Genomic DNA, 26,786 nt, shown 5'->3' with positions numbered 1-26,786 from the left:
CCAGTATTCTTCCCTGGAGAATCCTATGGACAGAGGAGCCTGGTGGACTACAGTCCATGGGGTTGCAAAGAGTTGGACACAACTGAGCAACTAATCACAGCACAGCCTAGCAGGTGTTAGCTCCATCACCATTCAGAGGTATAATCAGTAGCCTCTTTCCAGGCCACATAAGCCTTTACAAACACTCCTCTCTGCCCACAGCCTCTTCCTACGCCCTGCCTGGCACACTCCCCACCCCCAGCCTTACTTCTGGTGTCTTTCAGATTGTCATGGGAACTCCTTCCCCATCTTCTCCTTGTATCCTATATCTCTGTCTCACTGAACTGTAACTGTGAGTGATGCTTTGAAGGCTCACTTCCCTTCAAAGACTTTAAACATCTTGAGGCAATCATCTACATTTTCAGCACTTTGAGCCTAGCACAGCAATAGGTACAGAAATAACATCTGTTGAATGAATGCTTTTATCAATGAGGATAACTTGAGAGAAAATAAATATAATATCCATATGATAGAACTAATTCTCTGTGAGTGAAATGCATGGTTCTCAGTTATATGTTTATTATCTATCTATCTATCCATCCATCCATTTTATCCTTAGTAAGCCTATAAATAAAATGAAAACTTGTGTCAAAAAAAAAAAAAGTGAACATGTGTAAATGTAATTTCACCTGATACAAAACCTTTCATGCAAGTATTCCTCAAGTACTGCCCAAAAGTTTAGCACCATTGATGATAATACATTTATTTATTGTTGCACGATCTCCTCTAGAGATGGGATTTTACAGTGTACCATCTCCTCTAGAGTCTAGGATTTTACAATGGGGGTGGGACCTTTGATAAAACCTGAGGTCCTTCTAACCACATCCACTCTGGTAGGAATCAGACACTGAATTTATTTGATTACACTCCTGGCTGGACCTATGAACCTTACAGTGTACTCTCTTCCATTTTAAGAACTCTAATTTTTGAAATTTTGTCTTTATTAAACATATGTCTGTTAGTTATGTTTTCTGGACTTGTATGGAATAAATATGATTCTTTTTCATATCAGTACCTCACATTCCTAAAGATAGTCATCATGGTCTATCCAGCATGTTTTCTTTAGTCAAAAAAGGAATAGAAAAAAAAAAAGAAACTGTGTTATTTGCATTTTTTAAGAAATACTTATCCAGTACATTTACTAATTCAAATACAACTATATGTTTACTGTATATATCACCATTTAGATACATATCAGAATATTATCTCATCCAGAAGGGATATATGGGAGTGTGCAAATCAACTCTGAACTAAAAATACAAACAAGTATGAATGATACACACTCATTAAGAGAACTTAACTTGATTTCTGTGTTATCCTATTTCAATTCCCAATTTTACAAGCTTTTTGGTCACTGATAGTGTCCCTGCTTCCATGCTTCTCACTCACAGACTATATTCATTTGAACATTAGGAGTATTAGCAGAAGGAAATCTGAAGGGGCCATCTGCCATCCAGTCCTAGAGTCGTCCTTAATTTTGTTTCATGGCGACACTCCTGCCTGGTTCAAGACATAGCTGACAGACCTTCCTTCCACTTGAAGTCTCCATGTCTGATAAAAAATGGGATACTTGAGTTTATGCAGCTGTTCACCAGCTAATTATCTGCAATCATTTCTGATTACTTAATAGGCCATGGTAGGATGTGTGTTTGCTGCTATGCAGAGTTTACACATTAGGTTTTAATGCGCTGATATAGTTAATTGTTTTGCTCACTGCTGCCTGTTAATAGACCATTCCTGAAAATGAGACCATATCTCAGTGGAATTTGGTTGTTTATTTTAAATAAGTAATAACTACAAACTCAGATCCTAGACCCAGTGTTTACCATTTTAAGAACACAGTTTTTAAAAATGCTGTATCATTCCTAATGCGTTCAAATCATTCAAGTTTGGAGAAAGCGAGTTATTAAACTAATGAGTCCATAACTGACTCAAACACTTAGGTTTAACATTTTTCCTGCTCTGCTCAGTTTCCTGAATTGTTTTCTGTTATTGATAGCAAAATAAATTCTTTTTAAATGGAGCCAAAAACTGAGTGTAATAATATGAGAAAGATATATGCATATTAAAATCAGATGAATATTTATTAATATGTAAATGAAGATGCCAAGGCTAAAGATTGGAATGAGAGAGATGTACATTAGGTGTGGAACTGTTCTAATGAGACTGCTCCTTTGTTTTGCAGTTTTGCATTTTATGATAGCATTTAGTACAAAAAGCTAGTGCTCAGCTTTAAAAATTTACAAAGCTCTTCTTTTGTTAACTGTCTATATATTTGTGTTTCTAAAAGCTAAAAATAGAGGCTTGGTGTCCACATAGATGCTTTGGGCCTTTCTCTTTGTCTTTTCTGTTGACAAGATTTTTTTCCTACCATCATTGTTTCATCTCATCTCTTTTAACTTCCTGTTATTTTTTCCCCTCCTTCAGCCAATAGTATTTGAATAATAAACAGAAAAATTTTCAATCCTAAAACCCTTGGACTCTTGGAGTTTCTCAACTCTAAAACTCTTGGAAGAGGTCGTTACTAGCCCCACCATAGAGCCACCAAGCAAATGACCCACAAGCTGGAAAACAATGAAACCAAAGAAGTTTTCACACTGTTACAAAAGTTCTAGGACCAAAAACAGATTTCTCAACCTGGGGATCCAGCAAAGGGACTTAGAACACCCAGGGAATCTGACTTTGAAGTCCAGTAGGACTTGATTAGAGAACTTGCACAGGACTCGGGAAACAGACTCTTGGAGGGCACAAACAAAACTTTGAATGCACCAGGACCCAGGGGAAAGGAGCAGTGATCCCACAAGGGGCTGAGCCAGACTTGTCTGTGAGTGTCTAGGAGTCTCCAGCAGCCTGCTGTGGGGTCGGGGCACGGACTACAGCAGTCCTGTGAGCAGTGGAGTGCTGGCGAAAGTCCTCTTCAGGGAGGCTGCCCCGACCGTCCTCTGGCCTAAGGCCAAACTACAGGGAGGCAACACAGCCCCACCCATCAACAGAACCTTGGATTATAGATTTACTGAGTAAATTTAAAAATACCTGGTATAACAGGAAAATTTGGCCTTGGAGTACAGAATGAAGCAGGGCAAAGGTTAATAGAGTTTTGCCAAGAGAATGCACTGGTCATAGCAAACACCCTCTTCCAACAACACAAGAGAAGACTCTACACATGGTCACCAGATGGTCAACACTGAAATCAGATTGATTATATTCTTTGCAGCCAAAGATGGAGAAGCTCTATGCAGTCAACAAAAACAAGACTGGGAGCTGACTGTGGCTCAGATCATGAACTCCTTATTGCCAAATTCAAACTTAAATTGAAGAAAGTAGGGAAAACCATTAGACCATTCAGGTCTGACCTAAATCAAATCCCTTATGATTATACAGTAGAAGTGACAAATAGATTCAAGGGATTAGATCTGATAGAGTGCCTGAAGAACTATGGAGGGAGGCTCTTAACAGTGTATAGGAGGCTGTGATCAAAAATATCCCCAAGGAAAAAAAAAAGGCAAAATGGTTGCCTGAGAAGGTCTTACAAATAGCTGTGAAAAGAAGAGAAGTGAAAGGCAAAGGAGAAAAGGAAAGATATATCCATCTGAATTCAGAGTTCTGAAGAATAGCAAGGAGAGATAAGAAAGCCTTCCTCAGTGATCAATGCAAAGAAATAGAGGAAATTAATAGACTGGGAAAGACTAGAGATCTCTTCAAGAAAATTAGAGATACCAAGGGAACATCTCATGCAAAGATGGGCACAATAAAGGACAGAAACTGTATAGACCTAACAGAAGCAGAAGCTATTAAGAGGTGGCAAGAATACACAGAAGAACTATACAAAAGACATCTTAGTGACCCAGGTAACCATAACAGTGTGATCACTCACCTAGAGCTAGACATGCTGGAGTATGAAGTCAAGTGGGCCTTAGGAAGCATCACAAGGAACAAAGGTATTGGAGATGATGGAATTCCAGTTGAGCTATTTCAAATCCTAAAATATGACGCTGTGAAAGTGTTGCACTCAATATGCCAGCAAATTTGGAAAAATAAGCAGTGGCCACAGGACTGGAAAAGTTCAGTTTTCATTCAAATTCCAAATAAGGGCAATGCCAAGGAATGTTCAAACTACCATACACCTGCACTCATCTCACATGTTAGCAAAGGAATGCTCAAAATTCTCCAAGCCAGGCTTCAGCAATATGTGAACTTCAGATGTTCAAGCCAGATTTAGAAAAGGCAGAGCAACCAGAGATCAAACTGCCAACATCCATTAGGTCATAGAAAAAGCAAGAGAATTCCACAAAAACATCTACTTCTGCTTCATTGACTATGCTAAAGCCTTTGATGGCATGGATCACAACAAACTGTGGAAAATTCTTAAAGAGACTGTAATACCAGATGACTTTACTTGCCTCCTGAGAAATCTGTACGCAGGTCAAGAAGCAACAGTTAGAACCAGACATGGAGCAATGGACTGGTTCCAAATCAGGAAAGGAGTATGTCAAGGCTGTATATTGTTACACTGCTTACTTAACATCTGTGCAGAGTATACCATGAGAAATGCCAGACTGGATGAAGCACAAGCTGGAGTCAAGATTGTCAGGGGAAATATCAACAACCTCACATACAAAGATGACACCACCCTTATGGCAGAAAACAAAGAGGAATTAAAGAGCTTCTTGATGAAAGTGAAAGAGGAGAGTGAAAAAGTTGTCTTAAAACTCAACATTCGAAAAACCAAGATCATGAAATCTGGTCCCATCCCTTCATGGCAAATATTTCGGGAAACAATTGAAACATTGACAGACTTTATTTTCTTGGACCCCAAAATCACTGCAGATGGTTATTGAAGTCATGAAATTAAGACACTTGCTCCTTGGAAGAAAAGCTATGACCAACCTAGACAGCATATTAAAAAGCAGAGACATTACTTTGCTAACACAGATTTGTCTAGTCGAAGCTATGTTTTTTCCAGTAGTCATGTATGGACGTGAGACTTGAACCATAAAGAAAGCTGTGTGCTGAATAATTGATGCTTTTGAACTGTGGTGTTGGAGAAGACTCTTGAGAGTCCCTTGGCGAGCCAGGACTTCGAACCAGGCAACCCTAAAGGAGATTAGTCCTGAGTGTTCATTGGAAGGACTGATGCTGAAGCTGAAGCTCCAATACTTTGGCCACCTGATGCGAAGAGCTGACTCATTTCAAAAGACCCCGATGCTGGGAAAGATTGAGGGCAGGAGAAGGGATGACAGAGGATAAGATGGTTGGATGGCATCTCCAACTCAATGCACACGAGTTTGAGTAAGCTCTGGGAGTTGGTGATGGACAGGGAAGCCTGGCATGCTGCAGTCCATGGGGTTGCAAAGTGTCAGACAGGACTGAGCAACTGAAATGCACTGAACTGAAAACCCTTGGCTTTTATTCTGTGACTTCCAAGGACGATAAGGTTCACCCACTTTCTGTGTTTGGGGGCCTTGCTCTGCCTTGTGAGGCATTGGATTCACCTGTTTAAAAATGGATTGCTGCAACTAGGACCCTCTGTACTGCTTGGATTCATCACTCTGGTTGACCTGATCACCTGCTTTCCCAGTGTTTCCATGCACTCAAAGCCATTATCTCTTTGCAGTCATCGAAACAGGGAGAGAAGGCGCTGCAAGCTATTGTAATTAAGTTTTGGACTCACTGCTAGGATATATGACTTCTGTCTAGAATAAAGGATGCATGCATTACTGAGAACCCTTGGCTCTCTCTACTCTTCATGAATGACGGGTTTTCATATTTCTTTCACACATTTCAATCCTAAATTTCTGACGTGTCATTGAAAACATAAAACTCAGCCCAGCACCTTCTTCCTGAAAATTTCTTATGAGGTTCCAGACTCCATTTCCGACACAACACACCTCCTCCTGCTCCCACACTTCCCTCACCCATCTCCCCTCTGTCCTGAGTCCTGCTCTGCCAGTGAAACCCAGAACCTTCTCTGAGGCTACTACCCCTGCTACATCCTTCCCCTCTGGGACCTCCCACAGTAATAGCTGTGATGGGAGGAGGGGGAAGATTAATGAAGATAATAAAATGAACTCTCCTGTTCTGATGGCCAGGGACTGTGCTCAGCACTTCACAGGGATATAGCACTTTATCCCTAAAACAACGCTGGAGACAGCACCAACACCACCATCACCACCTAACAGGTGAGGTAAGTTAAGACTCAGTACACAGTATCCCAATCCTAATCTTACCAGTTTAGTTCACTCACTCAGTCATTTCCAACTCTTTGTGACCCCATGGACTACAGCATGCCATGCCTCCCTGTACATCACCAACTCCCTAAGCTTGCTCAAATTCATGTCCATTGAATCCGTGATGCTATCTAACCATCTCTTCCTCTGTCGTCCCCTTCTCCTCCCGCCTTCAATCTTTCCCAGCATCAGGGTCTTTTCCAACGAGTCAGCTCTTTGCATCAGGTAGCCAAAAGTACTGGAGTTTCAGCTTCAGCCATCAGTCCTTCCAAAGAATATTCTGGACTGATTTCCTTTAGGATTGACTAGTCTGATCTCCTTGCAGTCCAAGGGACTTGCAAGAATCTTCTCCAACACCATACTTCAAAAGCATTAATTCTTTAGCACTCAGCTTTATGGTCAAGCTCTGATATCTGTACGTGACTACTGGAAAAACCATAGCTTTGACCATACAGACCTTTGTTGGCAAAGTAACATCTTTGCTTTTTAATATGCTGCTTAGGTTTGTCATAGCTCTTCTTCCAAGGAGCAAGAGTCAGGGGTGTGACAGGCCTTTGAACTAGCAGTCTGACTTAAGAACTCAATTGTTTTCTAGCATCTAGCAGTTAAACACTGTACCTACCATATTGCACTGGCAGAATAGACTCCTTTTCTCCTTTGCTCAGAAGGCCCTCTGATTGGATCATTAACCCAGCTGGGTCCTGATGTGCCCTGGCTTGCTCCTCTGCCATGAGCTCCCTAAGGGGAGAGAGTGACTTTTATATCTTTGGAACAAAGACCTGGCCCATCTTAGGAACTCCGCTTGTAGCAGTGAAACGGAGTGAATTCATCCGTTACAGATTTCCCCTGTTTGTGCCTTCATAGTCCCTACAATCCTGCCAAACGGGATTCTTTGCTATTCCCCACACGTTCCCTGTGCTCTGGGCTGTATTTACTGAGACGCCTTTGTACACATGCAGATCTTCACCGAAGTGAAATTTCAGCAGCCATCTGTCCTGAGGCTTGTCCACTCCTCAGTCAGGTGTGGGCTCCCTGCTCGCTCCCGTCTGTCCACACTTTGCTTGAAGAACTACATCCCTCATCATCTCTACTTCACTTAGGCATTGGCGAGATCTACTTTAAAAATACATACCATTGAAGTTTTCACATAGTGGGAGCACAGTAGGGATTAACTGAATTAAAAGCTAAGAAATAATTTAAACTGGTTGACTTGGTTTCCTGAAAAAGGAAGCGGTTCAAACTCATGAAGCACTGTGAGGGGTACTCACATTTTTTTCATCTCTATATGTTATGAAACATGAGATAGCAATAACGAAGCCTTATTTTGATAGCCTCTTTACTTTTCAACGAATATATGCTCTTTGATTAGTCTTTGATTGCCTGTCTCTGTGTAAGCAACTTTCTATAAAAAGCCAAATTTTTTTTCGTTTAAATTACTAGAAAGATTTAACAGCTTTTAGACACCAAGGAACTTCTCTTTTATAATAAACCAGTGACACTCTTTTCAATGACATTTGAGTGCATTCATGTTTGAATAGTGGTAACAAGGTTAAAAATGTTCCAACAGAGTGACATGATATTAGATCTTAATCTATTAGGTTCAACAAATGTTTACCAAGTTTCTACTGTGTACAGGCACAATCCTTGGTAAGATTCTGTGAAGAACAAAGAAGGATTACACACAATCCTTTAGGTGAACATCAGGAAATCCAGACAGGACAAGTTATACAACACAAGGCAAACCCTAGCATACGCTCCAGAAGAAATGTAAAATGCTGAAAAGATGTGCAAAGAAAAATGAGTTTTTTGGAAACTCATTAGAACATTTGTTCTTTCATTCCACACAACAACTTGCTAATAATTGTAGCCTAGAATATGTGATTATGGGTACAAATAACAGATTAAAAAATTAATAGAAATTAAATTTTAAAAGTAATAGAAAGTAATAGGTTTAAAATAAATTTATAGAAATTTTTAACATGACAAATTTTAGAGGAAAAAATGACCATAATTGTATTATCATCCCACAATTATTTTCATTTGTATATGTTAGATATTTGTGTTTACCAATGACACACAGTTCTGGATACAGCCACTTTAATTCATGGAGAGGAAAGAAGCATATCCGTGTGTTTTAGCACTACACAAACTTCAAACCACAGCCTGTGTGACACACATTTCTGAGTTAACCTATAGCAAGCCAGCTTTCTTAAACTGGAAAATTAGAAATAATGGGAACAGATTTCATGGGGCAGTTAAGAGGATTAGATGAAATAATCTATGGAAAGTGACAACAGCTGTCACCACATAAAAGCTCAGAAACAGCAGCTCTTAAAATCATCATTTTACCTTCTATCTCATTTTTGGCTTTCCCTGAATTATGAAAAGCCTTTATATTCACGGGATAGTGGTTTGAAATATCAAGAAATAGGCAGATAAACTCCGAAGGGATGAACAGTATCAGACCACACAGCAGCTTCCAAAGGTGCAGCACAATGATGCACCAGTGTAGGATCTGAAGGCTGACCATCTGGTTCTGGCTTGGGTGCTGTGGGAACCCACACTGTTGATGGGGATAACAAAAATACCAGTTCTCTTCACCCGGTGACATAAGGAGATGCAGGTGCAGTGGCTCCTGCCCTCCCCTCTCTGAACAAGATGTCCTAGAAACACTAGACAGCCTAGGGATCACCTCATGTGCCTGCAGACAGCACAGACGGCTTGATGAAGACACACAGCAAATCCAGAATAAAGCAGGCCAGAACTGGACTGCAAGGGCTCTGAAAATTAATCTGCCTTTGGGAATAAAGCCCAAATTTTAAGTCAGAAACTACACACTCTGCTAAACAAAATGACTGCATATTCTATTTACAGAAGACCGAGTCTCCTAACATAATAACCAAACATTAAAGAGTATCCAAACATTAACAGCCAAATACTTTTTATACAATTGAAAAATCATGTTCTGTTCTGAACTGGAAAACACACATCTGAAGGAGAAAAGACGCTCAGCTTACGGACTCCAGTTCAGTTTAGTTCAGTCACTCAGTCAAGTCTGGCTCTTCGCGACCCCATGAACTGCAGCACACCAGGCCTCCCTGTTCATCACCAACTGCTGGAGTCCATTCAAACCCATGTCAATTGAGTAGATGATGCCAACCAACCATTTCATCCTCTGTCATCCCCTTCTCCTCTTGCCCTCAATCTTTCCCAGATCAGGGTCTTTTCCAATGAGTCAGCTCTTCGCATCAGGTGGCCAAAGTACTGGAGTTTCAGCTTCAACATCAGTCCTTCCAATGGAACACCCAGGACTGATCACCTTTAGGTTGGACTGGTTGGATCTCCTTGCAGTCCAAGAGACTCTCAAGAGTTTTCTCCAACACCACAAAAGCATCAATTCTTCGGCACTCAACTTTCTTTACAGTCCAACTCTCACATCCATACATGACCACTGGAAAAACCATAGCCTTGACTAGACGGACCTTTGTTGGCAAAGTAATATCTCTGCTTTTTAATATGCTCTCTAGGTTGGTCATAACTTTCCTCCCAAAGAGTAAGCGTCTTTTAATTTCATGGCTGCAGTCACCATCTGCAGTGATTTTGGAGCCCCAAAAAATAAAGTCTGACACTGTTTCCACCATTTCCCCATCTATTTCCCATGAAGTGATGAGACCAGATGCCATCATCTTAGTTTTCTGAATGTTAAGCTTTAAGCCAACTTTTTCACTCTCCTCTTTCACTTTCATCAAGAGGCTCTTTACTTCCACTTCACTTTCTGCCATAAGGGTGGTGTCATCTGCATATCTGAGGTTATTGATATTTCTCCGGGCAATCTTGATTCCAGCCTGTGCTTCCTCCAGCCCAGCATTTCTCATGATGTACTCTGCATATAAGTTAAATAAATAAGCAGGGTGACAATATACAGCCTTGACGTACTCCTCTTCTATTTGGAACCAGTCTGTTGTTCCATGTCCAGTTCTAACTGTTGCTTCCTGACCTGCATACAGATTTCTCAAGAGCCAGGTCAGGTGGTCTGGTATTCCCATCTGTTTCAGAATTTTCCAGTTTATTGTGATCCACATAGTCAAAGACTTTGGCATAGTCAATAAAGCAGAAATAGGTATTTTTCTGGAACTCTCTTGCTTTTTTGATGATCCAGCAGATGTTGGCAATTTGATCTCTGGTTCTGAGATATTAGGATAAATCAAGTATTGGAATTATCTGACAAAGATTTTAGAGCAGATGCCATAAATGTGCTTCTGAAATCAATTATAAATTATCTTGAACCAATGGGAAAAAATGGAAAAATCTCAACAAAGAAACAGAAATCATAAAAAAGAGAAACAGGTAGAAATTACAGGAATGAATAAAATATATAACTGAAATAAAAATTTTAGCTAGATATTCTCAACAATAGAGTGAAGATCAAAAATAATCAGTGAACTTGGAGACAGATGAGTAGTATTTACCCAGTTTGAATGAGAGTGGGAGAAACAAACAGAGCCCAGGAGTCTGCGGGATAAAAATAATGATCTAATATTTGCATCATCAGAATCTCAGAAAGAAGAGTGTGAATTAAAACAGTACTCAGAGAAACAGTGGTTGAAAATTTCCAAAGTCTGATAATAGATATCACACACACACACATATCAGTCAGTTCAGTTCAGTCACTCAGTCGTGTCCAACTCTTTACGACCCCATGAATCTCAGCACGCCAGGCCTCCCTGTCCATCACCAACTCCTGGAGTTCACTCAAACTCATGCCCATCAAGTCGGTGATGCCATCAAGCCATCTCATCCTCTGTTGTCCCCTTCTCCTCCTGCCCCTAGTCCCTCCAAGCATCAGGGTCTTTTCCAATGAGTCAACTCTTCACATGAGGTGGCCAAAGTATTGGAGTTTCAGCTTCAGCATCAGTCCTTCCAATGAACACATAGGACTTATCTCCTTCAGGATGGACTGACTGGATCTCCTTGCAGTCCAAGGGACTCTCAAGAGTCTTCTCCAACACAAACATACACTTTTTATAATTAGAGTTAATATGAAACCATTTCACACAAAATGTAGAAAACTTGCCACTGAATAGCTCTTTGTTCTTTTTCTCTAGGCTATAGCTGTCATGTCTACATACATTATAAATCTTACAAGATTATATTTTTGCTTTACAAAATCCCTTGTAATATAATGAAACTAAGAGACAAAGTAATACTTTTTTATTTAGATATTTGCCATTTCCAAGTTTCTCTATTGCTTCTTGAAGATTTGAATTTCTACTTGGCATCATATAGATTTAGCATTTACTTCACCGAGCAGAGTTATAATAGCTGCTATAAGATCCTTGGTGGGTAATGCCAACATCTTGGTCATCTTGGAGGTCTTGGGTGCTAAGTCTTTTCTCTGAATCTGGGTCACATTATTCTGGATCTTCTTATGCTATATAATTCCTGATGGATAGTGAATGTGTGTAAGATGTGGCAGACTCTGGATTTGGTATATTCCTCTGGAGAGGGTTGACTCTTGTCTAAGGCAATTGATTTCATTGGATTCAAATTGCAAATTCTCGTGGGTGGTAGATAAAATCTTGGTTCAGTTGGTATATCTTTAGTTGCCCTATACATGAATGTTGTTCAGGGGTCATTCAAGGTCATGGGCAGTTTAAACACAGAACTTAGGGCTCCTCATCTCAAAATGCCTTCTGAGATTTCCCCTTCTCAGGAGTTGTGGTTGCCCAGACTGCCTGCTGGCTCTTCAAGACAGAAAGATAGTGGGTTGAAACTGACTTTGTCCTACTCTCAGGATAAACACTGTAAAAAATGGGAAGTTACCTCCAGCTGGTCTCTTCCTCCAAATTTCAGTCTTCTAGAAGTTGTCTCCTTTTGTTCACACTCCAGAATGGTTTTTTCCAGAATCTAGAGCTCGGTTCAGGTGGAGCTTACTCCTCAATGGAAGCAGAAACCTCCTTGAGATTTTGATGGGAAATTTCTTTAAAACTCACAATTAAGTTTGGAAGAATGACATTTTTAAAACATCCATCCTTTTCAATCAAGGTGCTGCTTTGCCTAGACAAGTTTCTTTGACGTGTCAGTAAAATCTTCTTCATTTAAATCTTGCACATTTCTTAGTAGCTAATCTCTAAATTTATTATTTCATTTGCCTATATTTCCTCATAATTAATTTGCTGATTTTTGGGACTAGAATTTATGGAATCCTGGTTTGCAATAGGCCTTTCCCCTTGTTGTTGTACAATCAACACGTAGCTACTTTCTGAATGCACACCTTGTGTACTTCACATCAGTCACTAACACCATCAGTGGCCCAGTGGAGCTCTGTAATTACCCTGTTGAGAGATTAAGATCACTGATCTTAGGTTGGTTCTGTGTCTCCTCAGTGTAAAGTTTCAAGCACATGGTGATGAAATATGCTCTTTCCTTGTTGGTAATGTTGTATGCTGTTAACTTCTAGAGTGCTGCAGGGGCTATTTGGTTTTAGAAGGGGAGTGAGGTTCCAGCCACCTTCCATGCTCTCCTTTAAAATAGATTCAACCAGCTCTGAATAGAATTTTCCATAAACATGCAGAAATGCATTGAGATTAATATTTTCTTTTCTTTTGAGAAATAATCACACCTAGACTAAGTTTTTTTAAAAGAGGGGAGTTAAAATAAAACTAGAAATTAAAAAATAAATAGCACATTAAGCTTTTGAAATGAACTTAAGCAATTAATTACCAGATATTAAATCAAGAGCAGAAAAGTTTAAATCAACTTCCTTTAAAGATATACAGATGACTTCTTCTTTTTTTAAATGTTACTTTTATATTCTGAATTCCCATAGCTTTTCATGAAAATGTGTTTGAAGTTATACATGTGTTCAGCATGTCTCTGGCATCTTGAGGAACTTGATGTTTGTTGAATAGAATTTTTAAAAAAGAAAATATTTTCTATAAAGATCATCCCATTTCTTACATTTCACTTAGGAAAACAAGAAGTTCCTTTAATCATATATCATGAATAGTGGTGATACATGAGAAATTATTCATCACAGACAGAATACTGCATTATTTTATTGAACTGAATACTCCTCTCCTGAAAGAAAAAAAAAAAAATCACTGCTTCCTTAAAGTTAAAACAGACCAACAGCATATTAAAAATACTTTATTGCCATAGCTAAATAGGTTAAATATACATTATAAATGGAATGTACACAGCCACTTAATGGAAAGATGGCACACTTAAGTGAACCACTCTCAAGTATTACAGAAACCTAGCATCCTGGAATAATGTTTATTCCTGGCCCATTTGGGGCCCACTGGAAAAAATTGCACTGTTTTTCCTTCCCAAGAGGGCACACAAAAAAATTCTTTCCATTATTCGGTCCAATTTTCAACACTGTTCTCATGATGGTGCGTTTGCCATGGTTGCAGAATGGGAAGGACAAATCCGCCCACTGGAGAGAAACAGATTGTAAAGTTTAGATGGAGGTAGACAGATGAGATGTATTTGATTAGTACCTTGTTGTTTCCACTCCTTTTCCTATTAATCTGACATTGTAAGATACATGTAAGTCATTAGTTATTGCCCTTAAAAATCCTTATATCCTATAAGTAGCTTCTCCAACAAATTTGCCTGAACCACACGAGAAATTGTCGTAGTTACAAGTGTCCTTCTTCCAAAGGCTTACTTATTATAGGATACCTATAATAATAAAGTTCCTTCACTTTATTGAAAATCTCACTGTAAAGCAAATCAGCAATGTTCCTGCTATAGATCTGTTTCAGTTAAAGCTATTAAGATCAAAGATTTGTTATGACTTTAATACTGAACTTTCTTACTCTCTTAGGAAAAGAATCCAATACAGAATTACCCAGACTAATTACTACCAGATTGCACTGTATTATTCTTATCCTTATTAATTTTGGCCTCAAGAGAGTTACCAAGAATGCTGTGATATTAATATTGCTAATAATATTTTCTCCAGTAAGCCTATACAAGCTTCTTGGGGAGATGTGTAAGTTGAGTAGGATGGAGTCACATCTCAGGAAGGGGCGAGGCTCTGAAATCATAATCACATCTTCCCTGGGGAATTCCTTAGGGATTCCTAAGAAATCCCTGAAGACAGATTATTTCTCTCTCAGTAAGCCCAACCAGCAAACCTCTGTTCCAGCACTGAAACAGATTCGTATTTTCTTTTTCTAGCTTTTCATCAGATAAAGCAGTTGGGGAGAATATGTATCTTTAAACCTTAGGATGACAGTCAGCAGTGTGAGGCTCACAATAAGGAAGGAAGCAAGACTGACCTAAAGGACCCAGGTTCCTGTCTTCTGTCTCATAGTCATTGGGAGGGACAAACATAGACTGAGAGGCTGGGGAATCACTTACATCTAAACTGTTACTGTGCCATCACTTTATTTGGCTAAGCCTGTGTAGTAGGATTTGCCAAGCTTATTGTAAATCCAGGGCGTGTAAATTAGTTTCCCAGGTACCTCTACTCAATGCATAAACCAAAGGTCCGGATGTCACTCTGAAGTCAGGAAGAGCAATTATCTATCTTGGATTATCAGTCCCTGGTAAGTGACTTCATTACTTTTCTCTGTAAACCAAGGGACACTTCCACCTGTACTGGTGGTTACAACTATAATAATGGAACAGCTGTCATTTGATTAATTTTTCTTTTGGAGATGAACACCTTTGAATTTTAACACCACCAGTATAGCTTTTAAATTTAAAGATAAAATAAGAAAAGGACAGATATTTGCTACATTTTAGTGGCCCTAAGTTTTCAATGACACAATCATTAAGCTTGATGAATCATACACGTACTTCAAAAAATCCGCACTGTGCTTCTCTCGGTAGAGGACAAGCATAGAAGTGCCTGCCCTTGTTTTCTCCACCCTTCCTCACCACTCGGAGAGCGCAGGGGCGGCCGTGTTTACTGCAGCGGGGACTGCCGGCATTTAACGAACAAGGACCATCTGTCATATTGCTTTGAGGTTCACTGTAATGACAAGTTACAAAATAACTGCAGCACGACAGTGCTAAAAGGGATCATTCACACCACCTCACGTCCACATCAGAATCCCGCCTGTACAGAGAAATGGTGCCAAAAAGGGGCAGTGGTCAACGCGTAATTACACACACTCCTGCGTCATTCTAATTCTTGGTTTTCCCAGGTAATTCTAATTTACTTATGAAGGTACCTATTTATGTAAATTTAATTTAAATTAAACATGTAATTTAAGTTTCTCAAGAATAAAAACAGCTGACTTGCACATCCAATCTTCTTAGTTTTCATTTGTGACATTTGGTTCTTTTCTTACCCAACATGACTGGGTGGCCACTTTTATTTCCCCTAAAATATTCTCAAATCCAACAGCCCCCTGACCCCCAAACGAACAAGTCACAATCTTCTCTAATTATTTTCTCATGGGTAGCAGACTGTCATCAATGGCTCTGACAAGGCCAAAGAGATCACTTTTTTTACTGCCCACTCTAAAGATAATTTTCTATGCTTTGCTTTGATCAAGGCTACATAATAGTTGCAATCATATTTCAGCAGGCTGCCACCAGAGCAGAAACATGTATTCTGTAAAGCTAGCAAGGAAGCTTTATTCTTCCCCATGATTATATCAAGAGCGGCTGGAGGTTATCCCTGCATACAGTGTAAAAAGGTCAGAAGCTGGCCTTCTACTGTATGTGGAATTTTCTCTTCAAAAATTAGCTTCATGATTTAATTTTTATACTTTGCATATTTTTAATAATGGCTTTATAATAGTCTTTTTAATAAACCAATTGAAGAGAAAAAGGGCCCTTATTAAAACCAGAAGCCCTTCCCCTAATAGCCCAATTTTTAATTTTTAAATGATAAATTCTTTCTTTCTTTTGTTAATTTCTGAAGAACAAAATACCATTCTCAAGTGATTTTTTAAAAAAATACTTATAAAACCTAAACTATATGCTTCATATACTCGTTCCTATAATATCTAAAGGCATCATATCTAATCAAAATGTTCAGAGTGATAAAAAGAAATGTTCAGAGTATGAGATATTTTTTCCAGTTTCAATTGAGATATAATTGACATACAAGGGATCTTTTATTTGTGATGAAGTTGGTCTACACTTGTTTATAAAAGACATTTAACTATACTGCTTTAAATGGACTCAAACATCCTGAGGGTAGTTTCTGAAGCTGTGTGCAGCGGCATCTATAAGATGAAAGCAGCTGTGGCCATTGTGAAGAAACTGTTATTATTAAATATTCCTCCAGCAGGTGTTTTGTTGGTAGCACTTTCAGTGTGGGGGATGGTGGCTTATAATTTAGAATCGCAGGGAACACTAACCAGAAATAAAGTAGGTGAAGGGCAAAAGACTTCTCTTTTTCATCTCCTTTGGTTTCATCAGTGCCTCCCAAAGAGTAAATATTAAAATGTTAACTCCAAGAGAAGCTAAATATTTGGATAGTTGTAGAGAATTTGAGTGATTTCAAAATCAAAGCAAGAGGGTAATAAACAATGCTTACAAAAAATTTAAAGGAGGAGAAATAAAGTTAAAAATCTTAAGAGAAGGAAATAAATGGATGCTTTCTTTAAAAAAGTACACACATGCAAACATAATTTTATTATCTGGAAGGCTGGGGTTAACAATCAAACATTTTTGAACCCACTTGCTTCAACCTGGAAATCTCCAGCTTCACAAATCCAGGGAGAGGTTTAGATTGCCTTATTAGTAAAGCTTTTTTGGAAGACAGGATCAAGATAGGAAGGAAAGACTCCAGTGTCTCCTGTAAGTTCCTCATTTCTGTCTTCCATTCCCTTTCTTCCTTAGTACAAAGATAGATTAAAAAACTCCATATGCTATCTTATTCCGGCCCTCTGAGTGCGGCCCATTGACCAGAAGCATCAGGATTACCGGGCAGCTCCTCAGAATCATCTGCCTCTACTCCAGATCTCTGGCAGACCCAGAACCCCAGAGACTGAATATACATTCCCGCAGTACGTGTCAAGAGTACCGAAATACTGCAACCAAGAACACACAGGCTCCAAAGACACACAGCCAATCTTCATTTCATGATAACAAACACTACCCAGAATAATTAAATGTTCTGATTAATGGAGGACATTTTGGTTTAAAGAGACAATTAAATGTTCTGATTAACTGAGGACATTTTGGTTCCTCTTTGTTTCCATCATTACTTTAAAAACTTTCAATAATGTAGCAAAGCATTTTCTTGGGTAAAAAGCATATGGAATAGTTTAACTTATTTTGATAACTAGGATTGTTATCTTAAATATTAATATTGGATTACAAATGGTCAGTGGAGGAGGGCATGGCAACCCTCTCCATTATTCTTACCTTGAGAATGCCCAAGGACAGAGGAAACTGGAGAGCTACAGTCCACGTGGTCACAAAGAGTAGGACACAGCTCTAAGACTAAGCACGGCATAAATGGCCAATATAATAGATCGGGGTTGGTGAATTTTTTCAGAAGGGACATACTTTTAGGCTCATGGGTTTTTTGGTTTCTGTTGAAAAATACTCAAGTCTGCTGTTTTATCATGAAAAGTAGCCAGAGTAAACCAACCGGAAACGGGATTGTCTCCATAAAACTTTACCTATTAAAACTGGGGGTGGGCTGACTTTAGCCCTGCTCGCTATAGTTTACTGAGGTAAAAGTCATTAGAATCAAGAGTAATGCTTATAATGCACAATAGGTTCTCAATAAATACTTAATAATAAACACTGAACATGTTCAATAAGCATTGTTCAAATAATATTAAACAGAGATCAGACAAAAGCTATTATCAAGAAGGAGGACATTACCAAGCACAGGTTTTTAATTTTAAAGTGGGTATTTCTTTCAATGACCAATTTATCATGGTTTAACTTATACAGATCAGGTGATTATAAAAAAATATTATCTGATTTTTTTTTTAATTAATCAGTCTCACAAAATGTATATTTTATAGTTCAGTAGTATTTCAAGGATCACAACAAACAGAGGTTAAATGACTCATCCTGGATGGTCCCAGCTGGCTCTGACATTCTTGGGGACTGAAAACCCCAAAAGGTGACCCAGAAGCGTGTACAAGGTGTCAGTGCTTCACTGGTGATTAGAGGCAGAATTTGGCAACCCTGATGGCAGCAGACTGATTTTATTTCATTTCTCTCATCTACATGAGCCTTTGTATCAGCTCAGGGAAAACTTCAACCTAAAACACATGTATGATTTCTTTGAAGTGGTATCACTGTGTTTTGCTCTGTATTTACAATAATTGGATCAAAGACTTAAAACTGTCTAACAGTCATTCTTAACTGCTTAAAAATTGGTTCAACTATCTAATTTATAATCCAGTAGCTGGATTCAATTCAAGTCTGTCTAAAGACCAATCTGAAAATATGCCCTGTCAACATAGCATGTATCATGTGGTGATGAGATCAGTAATAAGAGAACAAAAAGCAAATTAATTACCATATAATAATTAAAGAAAAAATGAACTGGCTATCACTTCTCTGAGTGGACCACCTGCTTTAATCCTATTATGTTGTGAGCTTCTGCTCAGCATCTTGTCCACAAGATGAACACTGTAGCTGTCAGACAAGGAGAAAAATGAAATAAATGACAGTAATTTGCAATTTATTCCTTGTAAAGTAGCTGGGTGCAGAAGGGCTGCTGGGTGAATGTATTTCATCACTTGACATTTATTCTGCTAGTTGATCTTGATTGATTTTAGAGTTGCATTCCTGGGGTTCTTATATTCAACACATTCGCATGCAGCAGTGTTTCTAAGTAATGCTGTGTGCTGTGATTAATCATATGACCCTATTACTAATGGCTTATGAAGAAATCATTTAAATTTAAGGTTACATTAATGTTTTTTTAAATCCCTAATTCATTAGTTAAATTGTCTGAGATTTTCTACAAAGCACTAAGGAAATAAAAATATGCCAAGATACTTCATCTGAGTACAAAAAAAGCCACAATATTTTTAAACAATCACACCTGCTTCTTTCCACTTATGGGACACAACAGAAAAGGCTGTTCAAAAACGATTTTCTTTCAGGAAAGCCTCCCAACTCGGACCCTCTTAACTAGCTCCTTCATGAACTTTCATCATGAAACGTTAATTAGCGTTAAGTGAAGAGATGGTGTACTGATGCAGTAGCTAAAAGTTTCCCCTTCAGAGCTTAACTCAAATGTCTCTATTGTATAAGTATTACAGACAAAAGTCAAGCAAGTTATAATAAGTGATTAGGAAGAACAACAACAATTAGCCAAGAATAAATTATTAAGATGAACTGATGGTAAATTTAGAACCAGTATGGGGAACTTGAGATTAAAGTATCTATTGGCTCAAAATCATCTCAGAATTCTGTTATGAAATAAGTTACAAGGATTCCCAGAGGTTGCTCTAGGTGTGTGCACTGGTCATCCTTTGCCTCACTACCCAGAGGAAGAATCTTTCCATCAGCAAAGACACAGCTAATCAGAGGAGAGGGTGGAAACCAGAATCCCTCCTGAGATTATTTCAGAGCCCACACACAGCAGCTCTTCCCCTGCTCATCTCCCATTGGTAAGAAGACCCACCTTCACTTCATTTAAAATATTCTTTCTTTCACGTAAAGATGCTGGATACACAATGTCTGCTTTCTGAAGGAAAAGAAAATTGTGGAGAGAAGTCTCTCCCTGACGGAGCTATGGCAGTCAGGAGCCCCAGACAATATATTAAATAAGGCTGGAGAAGAACAGTAGGAAGAGCTGCCAATAATCATTAAGGAACAAGGATGACACTGTTTACTAAAGTCTCTATCTCTGGTGACAGCAGTTGGTGTCTTCTCCTGAATGTATAGCTAGTAGTCTCTTAAAAACATATGTGGTGTGGTAGTATTCATTAATTGGAATTACAACCTTGTAATTTCATGTCCAAAAGTAGCACACATGCTCTTCAAGCCTTTTTGGTTGAAACAATGACCGCCACTCTCCTTGGCTGTTTGAAATATAGCCACTTTCTTTAGCGGAAATATCACTAAAAATGTCCCAGATCCCTCTCCTTCAGAACAGAGGACATTTACTAAATGAACAGTTTCCCTTTTAGAAGAACTATCTTTCATTGGAAGAAAAGTTAAAAAAAAAAAAAATAAAACATTGCTAACAGTGGAGACTGATAACCAGTATGACTAGGGGGGGATTTAATTATTTGTATTTATACTTTCCAATATTTCCAAACATTCTGTATTAAGCATGTATATAGTTAAGTCAGAAAAACCAAAACCAAACTTTCTACAGATGGAGGAAATTCTGTTTTTCATTCCCTTCCCTTCTGTAGTATTATAAGCTAGAGGAAGAAAGGGATGCAAATTATTGAATACTGTAAAGGTCTTTCTGGGTTTGATTTACATTTCCAAGATCAATTAGGCTTCCTTAGTAATGGATGATTCTTCTTCATCCTTAAAACTTAATGCAAATACCTTAAAGACCAAGGTGAGAGGCATCATACCTGTTAGAAAATCCAGGGTTGCAACTTTTAAGATCCGGTGATGAGTAGTGGGTTGTTTTTAATTTTTTATGTGCTGGACTAAATAATTTATACTGAGAGCAGACTACAGGTGATATATTTACTTTGTTAGATGGTTGACTTCCACAGTTTGTTCTCTCCTTGGAGGTGTTCAGTGTATCACTACCACACATGTTAGGAGGAGGGCTTGGAAACTCCCCATCTGGTATATGATTTTGGCTTTCTTCTCTTTCCAAAGCACTGGACTTATTGCTGAAATCCGTCAAAACAAGAGTTGTGGTTCCAAATGCAGTCTTCCTGTTGATCTTCACTTTTGCCTTCGGTTTTGCAAAGCTATTACAAGGGTATTTCACTAAGTTGTTAAAGACAATAGGATTTCCTTTATTCTTGAGTACTGAATCTGGAAGAAGAGACAAGTAATTCTATAGAATTCCTTTAAATACACTGACTATTTGAAACATCTTTTCCTCTGATTAAAACATTCAGTTCATTTATTACAGTGACTTAATGTATAGAACTAATAATACAAAGTTAGCTTGAGCAATCCAGAATTAGCCACCTTCTGATTAGGAAATAAAGTATTACATGAAGTGCAAAATTTCAACAACTTCCAGGGACTAAGAGGTGGGTTTAATAAAGATTTATATTTATTATGCTTTATATTGTGTTTTAGCATTTAAAGGTTATTGAGCTATCGATTTTGCAACTATCAGACCAAATATTAATGCAGTATAATTAAGAGAGGTCATCCCACAAAGCTTTAGATCAGCAGTTAGAGTCTATATCTAGATCATCAGGAATGTGTCTGTGAATGATGAGACCAAGTGAAAGGCTTATTACAAAAAAGTAAAGATGAATTACAAAGATTTACATTTATTAAATGTTTCAAGAAAGCATCTTAGAATTTTAGAATCTGTACTGTAATTTATTCTAAATTGCTCTTGAGATATATGCCTTTCATACTCAGAAAAAATAACAAGAAAATAATTAAGATGTATAAAGGCATTTCAGAATGTCAAAATAAATGTGGAAATCTAAGACTGTGATTTTCTAAGGGCTCTCTGTTGAATGATACTGAAGAAGGGAAGGCCAGAATTAGGAGACACAGTTCCTTCTGCTCCCAGTGAAGCTGTGGAAGGGGTGATGCCTGCCTCTCTGGCCCAGAGAATAAAACACAATATGACAGCTCACACAATGTGGGGTCCAGAAGTCAAGAATGAACTTTCTCCTCTCTAATTGAAGAAAGAAAGAACATTTTGAGAACACAATAGAAGCCGCATCAATGAGATGGTTCTTAATCACAGGTTTCCTCTGAGGTTTTACATTCTCTGAACGCATGAAATTGTGAGCTATAAAGAGTTATTTTGAAGGATTTGAATGAAATCAGTACAATTGTCTGGGTAAAGGTTTTAATAACAAGGGGTAGGAGGGATAAAGAAAGAGGAAAAAATTCAGCATTTTTCTGTTCCACCTGCAAAGATATTCTTACAGAAATCCTCCCTTTCAATTTATGAAACACTTGGACTGAATAACAAACTCAAAAGTTGCTGAAATCTGCATAAAACAAAGCTTTATTGAATAATTCATTAGAAACAGTAGAGAACAGATGTGATCATCTCAGTTTTTTGAGATACAAAGGCACATACCATGTTTTCCCTCCCTGTTTAAAAAAAAAGTGCTCAACAGAATATTAGCATGGTTTACATGCAAAGGCTGGCAATTCTTTTAAACCTTTCAGAAAGAAGGCATTTTAGTTAGTTGAGAAATATCAAAATGGAACAAGATATATACTTGCCTTTGTATAATTTATCCTCTTTGAAATAGTAGGAACTCAGAATCAAAATTTAGTCTTACCTGCAGGCCTTGAAGTCAGGCAAGCATCACATGTCTTAGAAGACGGCTTATTTATTAGAGTACAGACCTCGCATGTCCACTGCTCTTCAGATTTCTGGGCCACACACTCCTTAAGATGACCCTCTCTGCTACAAGGCCAACTGACTGCAGTGTTTCTAACTGGCAGCATGCTAGAAGAGAATTTTTTCTAAAGTTAATCATTAACACTTTTATTACAGTCTTGTTCTTATACATTCTGAATATCCCAGAAACAATTACAGAACCACCAATACCCAAATGCTACACGTTTACTATTGCTTAGAAGTTCTATGTCTCAGAATGTTTTCACTTGGGTTCTGAAGATTGCTGTTAAAGACAGAACTAACAGAAGACTTACAATCAAAGAACTGTGTACATGTGCTTTTTAAACCAACTAAAAGCAGTTGACCTAACCACTAGGGAGCATTTCTGAACTAATTTTTAAAGTAAGTGGGACTCTTCCTGAAGCAAAACTATCTTTAGTCAAACAAATTAGGGAGGAAAAGAGTTATGTAGAAATCAGAGCAATGACCGTTAAGATGAGAAAAACGTCACATAAACTTTGTGTGCCTCTGGAATTTCTCAACAGTGTCTACTCAGCACTGTGGCAATTAGTTGATCTACAATCTGTTATGATGAGAAAGATATCTATACTTAACGTTATGTCCCTTCAGGTAAAACTCTCTCATGTTGATATCTAACTAATAGGTTAGTAAGCAAACAGTAAAACCAACCCTGATTTTTGGCCACAGACGTAAACTATGATTCTCTACCTCAAATTCCTAGTTGACTCTGTATTGTTCAAGAAAGTGCCTTTCTAAGCTCTGATGTAGTCCTGCTCTGTAGTTCTGCTCTGGGTCTGCAGAGCCCATCACATGGCTTAGCAACCAAGGCAGGGTCATGGATTCCTTTCATGATTCCAAACATTAATATTGAAAAAAACTCTTCCGGTAAAGGCTTTGTACCTTACATTTCAGAACATGACTTCTTTGACTTTCAAAGGTAGCCTTGTCTTCTGTAATATTTTGCTCCCTACATATAATTGTAACAGGTTTTAAATTCAGACTTGTCTGGTAAAATCATAAATAGCATAAGAAAATCTGAAAGTAAGACACATCTCATTATGGTTCTTTTATCTTTACTTACCTTGACTTTTAATGCTATTCAATATTTCTTACCCCTGTAAATCAACTATACTTTAATAAATTTTAAAAAATATCTTATTCCTATGCAATATCAGACCTTCTAAAGAATTTACTTGACCTAATCCCTGCCCTCTACTGACTTACTATGAGAGACAGCAGCATTATGTATTTATTCATAATTAAGTAAAGCACAACTTAAATAGCCTTCAGGTTTTTAATGTGCTCCAACTTTTCACCCTTTTCATTTTCTATCCTACAAATTTACTGTAAGTGGATATTTACTGTTACATACAGAAGCTTTGGAAGCATTTTCTCTTAACTGCTCCATGTCTTAATAATCTAGTAATAAATTCTTTTCAGTTTCCAGTTAGACAGTTAACCAGAATTTCAATCCTAACATGTCTGTAGTAGGCTCAATAATGACCTCTAAAAGATTATCAGAGTGATCTCTTAATCCAAACACAAGTATCCTTAAGAGAGAGTGAGGCAGAGGGAGATTTGATACATGCAGAAGGGAAAGGCAGAGACTGGGATCATGTAGACACAAGCAAAGGACACCAGAATCACCAGAAGCTGGAAAAGGCAAGGAGTGGATTCCCTGCTAGAGCCGCTGGGTTAGGGGTGCACAGCCCTGCCCACACTGTGACTCTGGCCCAGTGAGAATAATGAACTGCTGGCACTCAGAACCATGAGAGAATAAACTGCTGCTGCTTTGAGCCATCCGGCTGCTGGTAAGCTGTTACAGCAGCCACAGGAAGCCTGTGCAGATAAAAGCCAGGACCCTTGCCCCCAGTCTGCACTCCTGCCGGTCTGGCATATCTCGGTAAATGGCATCACCATGCACTCAGCTGATGAGGCCAGAAACCTGGGAGCCGTCTGTAACACTGACACCTAGTGAAACCTGACACCTAGTCTGTCAGCACATCCTGTACGCCCTGCTGCACAGGCAAATCTGCCAGACACTCAGGAAGCTTCCACGGCTTGCTGTGTGGTTCTCTGTGGAGGGGGTGGGGAGCATGGAGGATGGAAGCAGTCATTCCAGCTGCTCGAGGTGGAGGCCGCTGTCCGTGGCGTCAGGCCTGGGGTTCTCTCTGGGCAAGACCCACGTGCTGCCAGCACCACCTTGCACCTGCTCAGTGCCCAGGGACCACGTGCCCTGGGGACGTCAGGGAGCAGGTGGACTGTCTCACATGTCCAATTCAAGAGATGCCGCTCCGTTCCTTGCTTAGGGGATATCATGACCGGGGCCCCAAGTCCATTCAAACACGCACCATCCACCAGTGACCCAGGGCTGGTGGTCCTCAGAGAAAGGACGGAGCAGAAGCACATGTGGGAACTTATCAGTCACAGAGTCACTATTCTATTCCTCTGTGCTATCCCAGCACCTGACGTACTGTAGACCCTCATAAAGTCAACAGCAAAAAAAAATGAAAAAGTGACAAAAAAATTATAAAGACTCCAGTAAAGTCAAAGAATAATGCAGTTTCCCTTCATGAAAACAATACTCACACACATAGATTTTGCTAGTTAGAATGTAAAGAAGAGCCAACAATACACAGTACAAATATGCAAAGTATGGTGTGACCAATAGACTGGAAAATCTGGGTAGGGCTTCAGGAAGGACTGAAGTAAATTTTTAGTGACTGAAGGAACATAAGAATTTAGATCATTATGATTGGAATTTTTAATATTTCATTTGAATTTGAAATGACTTTAAAACGAAAAATATATAAAAAGTGCTCAAATGCTCATCCAGACAATGACTAGAATATACTTACTTGTAGAAATCTCTAAGAGTGGGGCAAATATTACTGGTTTTCAAATGCTTTATTATGTACACACTTATTCTGCAATAAGTCTTCAGCTGGGTGCCAACATATAAAACAGACCCAGGTTAGGAGGGAGGGGCTGAGGGCCCAGGACGCGTCCAGTGCAGCACGCCTCTACAGCTCACAGGTGACTCCCAAGGCTCTTTCAGGGAACCCTTGAGGCTTTGAATCCTAGTTTCAAAAGACCTTTGCTTATTTGACAAACTGGAGAATGTGAATTTTTAAAAACTTCAAAACCTATCAATTCATAGAAAACAAATATATACAGAATATTAATCACTTATTCAGTAGACGAATACATATTGAATGTCTTCTGCCAGAAACTGTTGCATGTTTTTGATCGAATAAAAGTAATACTAAAAATAAGGAACCCCTAAATTTGTGTAATATAACATTATCTAACCATATTTCAGATCTCTGATAGTAAAATGCAGTGAGGAAACTGAAAAAAGGGGGATATGGCGTGATTCAGACAAAAGTAATTGTTAACAATAGGTGATGAAGAAAATGAAACATAGGAACAAGGAAGAAAAAACAAAAGACAGCTGCAGACATACTGATGGAGACGTAAGGGGATCTGGACCACATCACCTCAGTCCCGGGGCCCTGAGCTCCCCAGACAAGACGGTGCCTCCGCCCTCCCAGGCCTCCTCACAGATGTGTACTTCCCTGCTTGCCCTCCTGTCTCCAACCACCGCATCCTGTTCCCTCTCTGCCTCTTTCCCTCCTACTGTGTAGTTAGGTATACTCTCCAAAGCTCAAACCTTGCTTCTTTTCTCTATACTTTTCCAGTGAATCAATCCTGTGTTAATACTTCCATCAACAACACAGGTGTAACCATCAAGCCTTCATCACCCACCATACATGGATCTGGTGCACATATCTAAAACTTGATTTATCTCTTCTATTCTATCCATCTTTCCCAGTCCTGTAAAGTGAAAATTTCTGTTTTGGGGCTTGGAACTTTTTGTATTACCCTACATATCAAATCTGTCATAATTCTTGCTAGCTTTAGGTGACTATTTTTTCCTCCATTTCCAGTGTCTTGACCTCAGGCCTAGTAACCATCTCTTGTCCATTATACTACACAAGCTTCATGTGTGTGTCTTCATTTTCTATCCTAACATTGCTATAATCAATTAAAAAGTCTTTATCTACTGATTTAGCTTA

The 26,786-nt window shown here is 38.7% G+C and overlaps 1 protein-coding gene across 1 annotated transcript in view; it reads right to left on the bottom strand.

Annotated features, from left to right (window-relative positions):
- Positions 1–13,373: 13,373 nt before the first annotated feature.
- Positions 13,374–26,786, bottom strand: part of NEIL3 (nei like DNA glycosylase 3) — a 43,583-nt gene continuing 30,170 nt past the window's right edge. The window contains exons 7-10 of the mRNA XM_043893855.1: positions 22,625–22,794; positions 20,753–21,170; positions 15,081–15,255; positions 13,374–13,707 (exon numbers count right to left, since the gene is read on the bottom strand). Of these exons, the coding sequence (XP_043749790.1) occupies positions 13,525–13,707; positions 15,081–15,255; positions 20,753–21,170; positions 22,625–22,794 (946 nt within the window). The 3' untranslated portion in view covers positions 13,374–13,524. The remainder of the gene's footprint in view (positions 13,708–15,080; positions 15,256–20,752; positions 21,171–22,624; positions 22,795–26,786) is intronic.

This window comes from Cervus elaphus, chromosome 32, assembly GCF_910594005.1.
Source record: "Cervus elaphus chromosome 32, mCerEla1.1, whole genome shotgun sequence".
NCBI classification, from domain to species: Eukaryota; Metazoa; Chordata; class Mammalia; order Artiodactyla; family Cervidae; genus Cervus; species Cervus elaphus.
This window is presented reverse-complemented; position numbering and strand designations above follow the sequence as displayed.